Source organism: Nicotiana sylvestris, chromosome 7 (genome assembly GCF_000393655.2).
Source record: "Nicotiana sylvestris chromosome 7, ASM39365v2, whole genome shotgun sequence".
Taxonomy (NCBI): Eukaryota; Viridiplantae; Streptophyta; class Magnoliopsida; order Solanales; family Solanaceae; genus Nicotiana; species Nicotiana sylvestris.
Genome location: NC_091063.1, coordinates 173,834,215 through 173,843,529, shown reverse-complemented (window position 1 = coordinate 173,843,529; position 9,315 = coordinate 173,834,215). Strand labels below are relative to the sequence as shown.

Genomic DNA, 9,315 nt, shown 5'->3' with positions numbered 1-9,315 from the left:
CTTAATTAGAATTAGACAACCACATTGCTCCGTCGTATCTTAACGAATTAGATTAATAAGAAAATAATGATAATCAACTCAAAAGAATTAAACAACCACCCTCCTTGCTAGCTCCATTAGCTAAAAGAATGATAATTCTAGTAATAAATTAATTCATTTTAGCAAAATATAATTTTATATAACCTACTTTAGAACAAACCCTCCTCATACCTCTCTATATAAGCTCTATTCCACCTTATCATTCTCATCACAACCAAGCAAATCATACTCATTGAGCAATCAAGAAAACAAAAGCAATATTCAAGACTCAAAATTTACTCTCTTTTTTCTCTATTTGTTTTAACTCTTTGATCAAAATGGAGAAAAGTCAGGAGTCAACTACTATTGAGATGGGAGAGAGCAGCAAATTAGAAAGGAAAGGAAAAGCACCACTTTTGGGATCAACTCCTGCTATTGCTGCGGTTGTTGGACATAATAAGGGAGGTGGTAAAAACAAGAAAGGCATTGCTATTGTTGATCTCATTTTGAGAATTGCAGCTGTTGCTACTTCTATTGGTGCTGCTGTTGGCATGGGCACTGCTGGAGAAACTCTCCCTTTCTTCACTCAATTCTTTCAATTCGAAGCCGGTTACGATGATCTTCCTACTTTTACGTAAGTAAATACATTATCAGTATATTTTAACCTATTTATGGTATATATATATATATATATATATATATAATTCACCTTATTTTCTCGTGATCGTGTCACTAATATTACCCTCTATGCAGTGACGAAGCTAGAAATTTACTCAAGGGTGTTCAAAATTGAATGAAGTGAAAAAAATTCTCCGACAAAGAGTGGTCAATATATAATATATACCTCTAAAATCTAATATTTTACCTAGTACATATTGTAATTTTCCGACGAAGGGTGGTTAGTTGACCACCCTTCAAAACATATAGCTTCGCCCCTGCTTCTATGAACGTCACTTAGGACCTGTCTGTTCATAGATATTTTTTTTCTTTTTCCCGATTTTCTTTTTGAAAAACGTGTTTGTTTATGAAATTTTGCAAGGTTTTGAAAAAATATAGTTTTTCAAAAACCAAAAAGCGGTTTTGACCTTTTTTTCAAAAAATTTAGAAATTTTTATTTCAGCATTCACAAAACTATACCATTAATTTTTTCAAGTGAAATGCATGTCCAAACGCATACTTAATTTTCAATTCACTTGCTATTCATTCATGTCATCTTTCTCGAAAACAATTGATGGTACTAGCAGAACTTTCAACAAGTACTTCAAATCTCGGAGTTGGTGTGACTCAAAAAAAAAAAAAAAAAAATTCTATTGCTTCTACGTACTACGGTTAACATTTTAAAAGCAATCAGATAAAAGATAAATTAATCATGTTGTCTAATGGCTACTTGTGCAAATATTTGCATGTATAATCAAAAAATAATTAAATTGTTGTCTATATATTTTGCAGGTTTTTTGTGGTAGCCATGTCAATAGTGGTTGGCTACCTTGTCCTCTCAATACCTTTCTCCATTGTGTGCATTGCCCGCTCCCATGCAGTTGTTCCAAGACTGCTCCTTATCATCTTTGACACTGTAAGTGAGTTGTTCCAATAGAACTCAATAATCGAGGATAGATTTCACAAATGGTCATAAGAATAAATTTCATAATTGGTTATTTCATCGAAAATTTGTGATTTTATGCGAGTTGGTAAGAATATTATGATTTTTGTATTAAAAAATATAGTTATATGACTCTGATAAAAAAAAAATTAATTATATGACCAATTGTGAAATTTATTTAAAAAACCGACATACAAATATCTAATTTTCATTGTTTGTCACATTTTACAGGCCTTTGTCACATTGACAACAGCGGCAGCAGGGGCTTCGGCAGCTATAGTGTATTTGGCTCACAACGGAAACCAAGACGCTAATTGGCTAGCATTTTGCAACCAATTTGGCGATTTCTGCCAAACAACAAGTGGAGCAGTGGTGGCGGCCTTTGTCACAGTTGTTATCTTTCTTTTAATGGTGCTTCTCTCTGCTATAGCTCTTAAGAGACATTAAAGCCATAGTAATATTCACTTTGATCTTTGTATTTCATTCTTGTTACTTCTGTAATTTATTCCCTTGTCAAATGTGCTTCCTTTTTTATTCTTTTCTTTTTCTGGTATTTGGGTGGGGAGAGTGTGGGTATTGGTTTGTATTGTTGTGTTGGTGTTTGTAGCTTTTAATGAAGAAAGAAAAAAAATATAAATTACAATTGGTGAATTATGTGAATTTCTGCTCCACTTGCAATTTTCTTATTCGACTTTTCTTACAATTTTTCTCCCGGCATATTGATATTGCTTCTCATTTCAAATGATAGATTTATCGTGTCACTCTTGTTTATACATTAGACTGTATAGGTCAAACTCTGATCAAAACAATTTTGATTAAGGAAGAACGTTCAGGAGTCAATCAAGCTGAAGTCACGTACATAAAGCAATATACCGGTGAATGATTCAGCTACATCGAGGTCAAGCACTCAATTCGGCCCGAACGGCTAGTTCAACACTTAGATATTTTAGAGGAATATTCTACAGGATATTCCAAGAACTTAGGTACTTTGGTTAAGGACCGCGGGGTAAGGAAAGTATTTTGTATAAATATCATGAGAGAGAGTAAAAGAAGGGGGCTGATGGGAACACATACAGACACATACATCTCTCAAAAGGAGAAGATATTTCATCCTCTGAGGCTCTTCGCCAAAAAGGGAGATAAATCTCAGGATCCTGGTATTCATATATAGTTCGACTTTATCAAATGTACGGAGGTCTGTCTTGTTCAAGAATGGTGATTCTTTTTCTTTATGTATTTTTCGTTATCATTTGATATTATTGAAACCATCTTACTTTTCTTGCATTGTGGAGTGTAATCTCGATTGTAATCTAATTTTTCGTTTAGCTATGCTTGTTTATTCCTGTCCTCTATCTCAAATCTAGAATAAATTATCTCTGGCTAGGATCTATCCCATATCTTCTTATCTGATTAGTTTAACCAAAAGACTTAAAACTTTTTTGTCCAAACAATTTGGCGCCATCTGTGGGGATTTTCCTAGCCAAAATTTTAGTTTCTTCTAGATCTAAACTCGGTTCTAGTTCTACTTCACATTCGTTGTAACTTCATCCTTTCGCTACGAACTCAAATTTGAGGAATTCGTAAGCAAGATCTTGAAATAGCCAAACCAATTTTTAATCTAGACCCTTGCACGAAATCGAAACTATGTCTAATGCCTATACGAAAACTACGCTTCGACGTAGTTATAGTTTCGGCATGTTGCGAATGCAAGCTGTCGGACTAGGACTGTAGCCGTAATGTATTTAGCACGTCCACAATCCTGTCACCATGTTAGCACTAGATACCAATCTATACCTTGTGCATACAACTCTCTCCCTCTTAGAAAGGAATAATAACATGTTGTGTAATTCCTTGAAATGACAAAACTTGTTCCCGCCTGTATGTTTGCGATGTGGCTTATGTTTCTGTATCTTCATGCACTCGGGATTGGATAGGATTGGGACTTGAACTCGAAGAGCCCAATGGGCGAAGTAAATCATCAGCCCACAAGGTGCCCAGATTCGACTAACGTCGAAGCTAAGTACGAGGTTGAGATCGGATCTGAAGCTAGCACTCTCAGTTCAGATCGAAGGGACTTTCCAGACCCAAGTAGCGGAGACGGCAAAAACACCAAGCCAAAAACCCACAATATGTCATCCGAGTTCGGTGGATATCAGCTCAACCAATAATAGCAACTACGAAGCATAGCCAAAGAAAGGAACATGGTCGATCCCTTCCACTCATCAACCAACTAGTCGAGGTAACAAACGATTTCATTTGGCTTTAACTTGCTATTTCTTTTCAAAGTGGGACAGGAACAAGGGCATCCTCACAGACACGCGAACATGGAACAAACGACATCAAAATAACACACCAAGAAAACGCTCCACGCCATATCATCCTGCAGGAAACGGTCGAACGAAACCCCCCAATAAGTTGGTACTCAATGCCATAAAGGAAACGTCTGTATAGACTGGGACTGGGTCACCAGCCCGAAAAACATACGAATATCTCTCCAACTTGCAGACAGAAACAAGTACGTGAAACTCACCCACGCGCCCGCCGAAGCCACTATGCGACGACACAACTAGCTAAAATTCGATCTTGTACGTACATTAAGACGTCCCGAAGCTTGAGAGAGACATTCATCGTGCGGCCTATCAACTACCTCTCCAGGCCGAGCGATGAAGGGACTAGATAGACCGGGACTCCTCGAATATATGTACGAACCGTATAGCAATATGTAGTATTCTCCAAAAAAGAGTAAGCAAAGCAGCATACAGAATTCTTATGTAACTCCACCAAGTTTACACATCACTCCAACACAAGAAATGTACATTCGGCCTCGCTCGAATTCATTAAGATTTAAATTCGACCTCGCTCGAATTAGCAAGACAAATTCGGCCTCGCTCGAATTCATTAAGAGTTAAATTCGACCTCGCTCGAATTAACAAGTCAAATTCGACCTCACTCAAATTAACAAGTGAAATTCGACCTTGCTCGATTAGCAAGACAAATTCATCCTAGCTCGAATTAACAAGTCAAATTCGACCTCGCTCGAATTAGCAAGACAAATTCAACATCGCTCGAATTAACTACCGAAAGTCAAGGACTTATTGCGAGAAGATCCAAAAAAATTCGAAAAGAAAAAAGAAGGAAAGGCCAAAGAAGTACATTCAGGGACAAATCAACTGTTCCATTCAAAGGAAAAATAGCGTCTTACAAAGGGCCAAAAGGGGCCCCTCACCCAACTAACTAGGTACTGAAAAACTAAGTACAAGAGGAAGAATTAAGTACAAAAGCTTCACTCAGCATTATCCCCATCCACGCCATCATCTCTCTCCCGTTTGGTTCAGCGGCTTCACCTCCATCGTCACCCTCTCCATCAGAATTTTCATCATCAAAGGAAATCCCGTCCTCGGCCTTATCATCTCCACTGGCCTCCGGTGTTGTGGGGTCATAACCGCAGGCAAGCCCGGCCTCACGCGCTATAACACGAACTTCTTCGAAAGCAGCTTCAGGAACATTCCCCACTGCCAACAAGCCCTTATATATATCCTTCTGAGCCTCACCGTAAATCCATATCTCATACAAAGGGCGAGGAACGTCAACATAGGCGGATGCAGGAGAAGGAGTCGAAGCTAACAATCGCGCCCTCTCAGCCTCGAGAGTAGCAACTTGATCACCCAGGATCAAGATATCTCTCTCAAGCCTACGAATTCACTCATCAAGCCCCACCTCCCTCATAGCGGCCATTTCCATCTCAGTTGCTCGTTCAAACCTGAGAACACGGATAGAATCTTCTAGTGCCGCAGCCCTCGCCAAAGCCGCTACTCGGGCTCCCTCATCCCTTTCCATCTCGGTCGCCTTCCTTTCCAACTCGGTCACCTTCTTCACTAATTCAATACTTAGACTGGCGACTCTAGTGGTACTCTGCTCAAGCTCCGCCCATAGGGCCACCACCTTCGCCTGAAGATCAACACACTCAGCAACAACTACCTTGCCCACCTCGAGCTCTTCTTCTTTAGCCCTAAGCAGCCCTTCGAATTCGCTGCATCTGCCAATAGACCACATCAGGTCCTCATCCTTCCGCTCCAACTCCTCCCTAAGGGATTGAAGATTGTCGCCCACCCTGAGTCGTACATGCATCTCGCGGCATTTGTCACGGTATTGGTGGTACTTTGAAACTATTTTCTGAAAAGTGACAACATGCCTCTCCTCGTGGCAGATACTCTCAGTCTCCAAAATGAAAGTCTAGAAAGAAAAGCGAACAGAAGTAAAAAGTCAGCAAGAGTGGAAGACGTAAAATTAAAAAGCAATAAAGAACTTACCCTCAAAGCTATTCCGACTACGCCCTATGATAGGCCACTATTGCTAATCTCCTAAAGGGCCCTGATTTTAGTAGTAGAACAAAGAAGGACAAATTGGGGCACCAGGATCACCGTGTCCTGCAACAAATCACAATCCGAGGAAATCTCGATCACGCAGGAGGAACCATCCATTCCACCATCAACCCGAGTGAGCCCAGCCTCAAACATGCTTATGTTCTTCGGGTCAACATCTGAACCGGATTTATAGTCATCTATAACCACGCCCTTTGCTCTCTCGCTGGCCGAAGAGGGAGCACAGGCCTGTTATGAAGTCTATGGACCACTCGGAATGATCGCAGCAGCCTCCGAGCTCTGCCCCCTTCCACGGTAGATTCCCCCACACCAGAAAAGGGTACCACCTCGACGCCCAAGGGGTATACGGTATCCTCGTCTAAATTAGCATCACCATCAGGCTCAGACACTGCCAACACGGGATCACCCCTCGAAGGCCCCTCAATCCCAAGTACACCATCAGCCCTTATTCTTCGCCTCTTTAATAGAGATTCTTCGCCATCGTCCTGAGATGATTCGTCCACCAAATTAACTGCGGGAATCGGAGCTTCCGCCGGCGAGCAACCTCCCGAAGGCCGAGTTCGGGAGGGGCCGTAGTTTGTAAAGTAGCAGCGGCCTGAACGATCTCACTTGCAGCCGCAATCGGTGCAGGTCTGATCGAGGGACTCAATTGACGGAAAGTAGGTATGGGAGCCCTCGCCCTCCTCGTGACCCTCCGACCTACTAACAAGAGAAGCTTAAACCAAAGAAGAAATAGGGGGAGGAAAATACAGAACAAAGGGCAAGACGAGATAACTCACTAGCAGAGGGTCTACGCCCAAATCTCTCGTGGAACGACGACCATTCATGAATCCCCATCGTATGGGGAAAAACTTGGCTCACCCACTCGTAGATATCAGCGACTAGCGGAGGAGGTTCCTTCTCGGCTGCAAAATAAAGAAAAAAGAGAAAAAGATGAACAATCAGATCATCGGAAGGGGAAAACGAGCAGCCGTTTGAGAAAAAATAAAAACTTACGGGCATAATTCCACTCCTCAGGAAACACGTTAGGATTTGACACCACATGCTCCGTCCTCACAAAGAAGAAGTTCTCCTAAAAGCGACGATTGGTCTTATCATCCATCTTCACCACCAAGCCCTTGGACCCGCGGTAACGAAGATGTATCATAGTACCCATGTAAGAACTGGGTACAAAGAGGTGAAGCAAGTGACGGAGAGAAATCCCCCGGCTGGCCTGTTCCGCATACTTGGTAAGCATGAGGAAGAGCTTGTATATATACGGAGAGAGTTGAACCGGGCACACCCCATAATGGCGACATAGGTCCTCCACTAGGGAAGGAAGGGGAAGTGCGTAACCAATGACGAACTGGTACACGTAAAACGCGCAATACCCCGGCCGATGTATTTGCACGACGTCGTTGCCCGCAGGTATGAGTTCGACGTAGTTAGGGATCCTATATTTAGCCTTGAGTGCAGCGAGCACCGCAACATCCATTTCGGAAATAACGTGTTCATGCTCATCGTCGGGAAAGTTCTTGAAATCAGTCCTAGTTTTCCCAGAACGTGGAATTATTTCATCCACAGTGGGGAAATTCTCATCTTCTGCCATGAATACCCCTTCTTCATTGAAAGGGTATATCAGTTTCCAACGCAGCGACGTCGGCGACTCTATCAGAATTAGAGGATACACTAGCCATCTCCTTGTTGGTTGCATAAATGAGGAGTGTTGAGGAGAAGAGGGTAATAACGACAGGAAACTTTATAGGAAGGGAGATGGAAATGCAAGAATCGGAAGAAGGAGAAGGGAAAGCTTGAAGCTTTTCGAAGGATTAAGAAACTCAGTAACCCAAATAAAAAATTTTCTTCTCTATTTATAAGAACACAGGCCTCCCGAGCGGGAAAACTAAACGCCGCCACATTAACTCCAAAACAGAAGAGGCACAGGAAACGATGTAACGTATAGGGAATGTACGCCATAATGACGCATGACAAATTGACGTTATTTCAAACTGACGTAACAACCAGGTATGGCTCTCGAAGCATCACATCGTCATCTTGCTATGAAATGTTCGCCCCTCGACCAAGATGCTCAGATTTCTCAACTCGCAAATTGGCGGGATCCGCCCATCGAGCTCGTCCAAAGATGACCCCGACAGGCGGAGGGACTAACTGTATAGGTCAAAATCTGATCAAAAGAATTCTACCTAAGGAAGAACGACCAGGAGTCAACCAAGCCGAAGTCACGTACAGCCAGAGGCAGATCCAGGATTTAGAGGTTGCGGGTGCCACTCATTATATCTACCTCGAGTCACAAAGACTGAATAAAAAGGGCACATCGCTTCAATAAGGATTTTGTTATTTTGGTTAGATTAATTAAGCCTTTTATTCACATACATAAACAAATAAGTTTTATTTTGTCTAGTTACTTTTTTTCAAGCTTTAATTTAAATTATATTACAAAGGAAAATCGCAAAAAGTTAATGAAATAGCACCTCCAATTATAAAATTTGGTTAAAAAATAGCTTAACTTCTACAAATAATTTGTTTAACTAGAATAATTTACCTTTCGTATTCTCTAGTTCATTTTATCATTTTAATTCCCAAGTTTGTATAACAATTCTTTGCAAAGCAAAAGCTTCAAATTTTCAATCTGTGAGAATCTACTCAAAAATGTCTACAACTCAAACTTTTTTAGAAAAAAATAAAAGTCAATAGAAGAAATTGCTTTTGAAGTAAGTATTCTGGTAGGGAAAAAAGGAAGATTAATGCAATAATTTTTTTTTAAAGAAACGAAGAAGCAGAAAAAAAGAAGAAAAAGAACAAAAAAGAGGGAGATATATCAAATAAAAGGAAGAAAAAGAGAGGTGAGGCCTAGAGCTCAACAAAGGAAAAAAGAATCGGAAAAAGGAAAATGAAAAGCAGCATCAGCAACAACACAGAGCATTAATGTGACCGTAGAGATTCGAGCTCGGGTTATTTAGGAGCCTAAAGACTTTGAAAGCCCAGGCTGAACCAGTGGCACCCACATCCTATATTGTTATTGCAGGTGGCACTTAATAAATATATAGTATTTTACCAGATATATAAATACATTTTCAAAATTTTAGCCAAGCGTGCGGGTGCCGTACCACCCCTACCTTTCAAGGTAGATCCGCCCATGCATACAGGAAGCAATATATCGGCGAATGCTTTAACTACGGTCGAGATCGAGCACTCAGTTCGGTCCGAACGGCTAGTTCAACACTTAGACATTTTAGAGAAATAGTCTACAAGATATTCCAAGAACTTAGGTACTCCGGTTAAGGACCGCTGGGTAAGGAAAGTATTTTGTATAAA

The 9,315-nt window shown here is 40.9% G+C and overlaps 1 protein-coding gene across 1 annotated transcript; it reads left to right on the top strand.

Moving 5' to 3' along the window:
• The first annotated feature begins 262 nt into the window (after positions 1 to 262).
• On the top strand, positions 263 to 2,261 carry LOC104247374 (casparian strip membrane protein 1-like). The gene is made up of 3 exons (XM_009803366.2): positions 263 to 652; positions 1,468 to 1,591; positions 1,850 to 2,261. The coding sequence occupies exons 1-3, from the start codon at positions 357 to 359 to the stop codon at positions 2,063 to 2,065; spliced, it is 636 nt and encodes a 211-aa protein (XP_009801668.1). The 5' UTR covers positions 263 to 356; the 3' UTR covers positions 2,066 to 2,261.
• Positions 2,262 to 9,315: the final 7,054 nt, after the last annotated feature.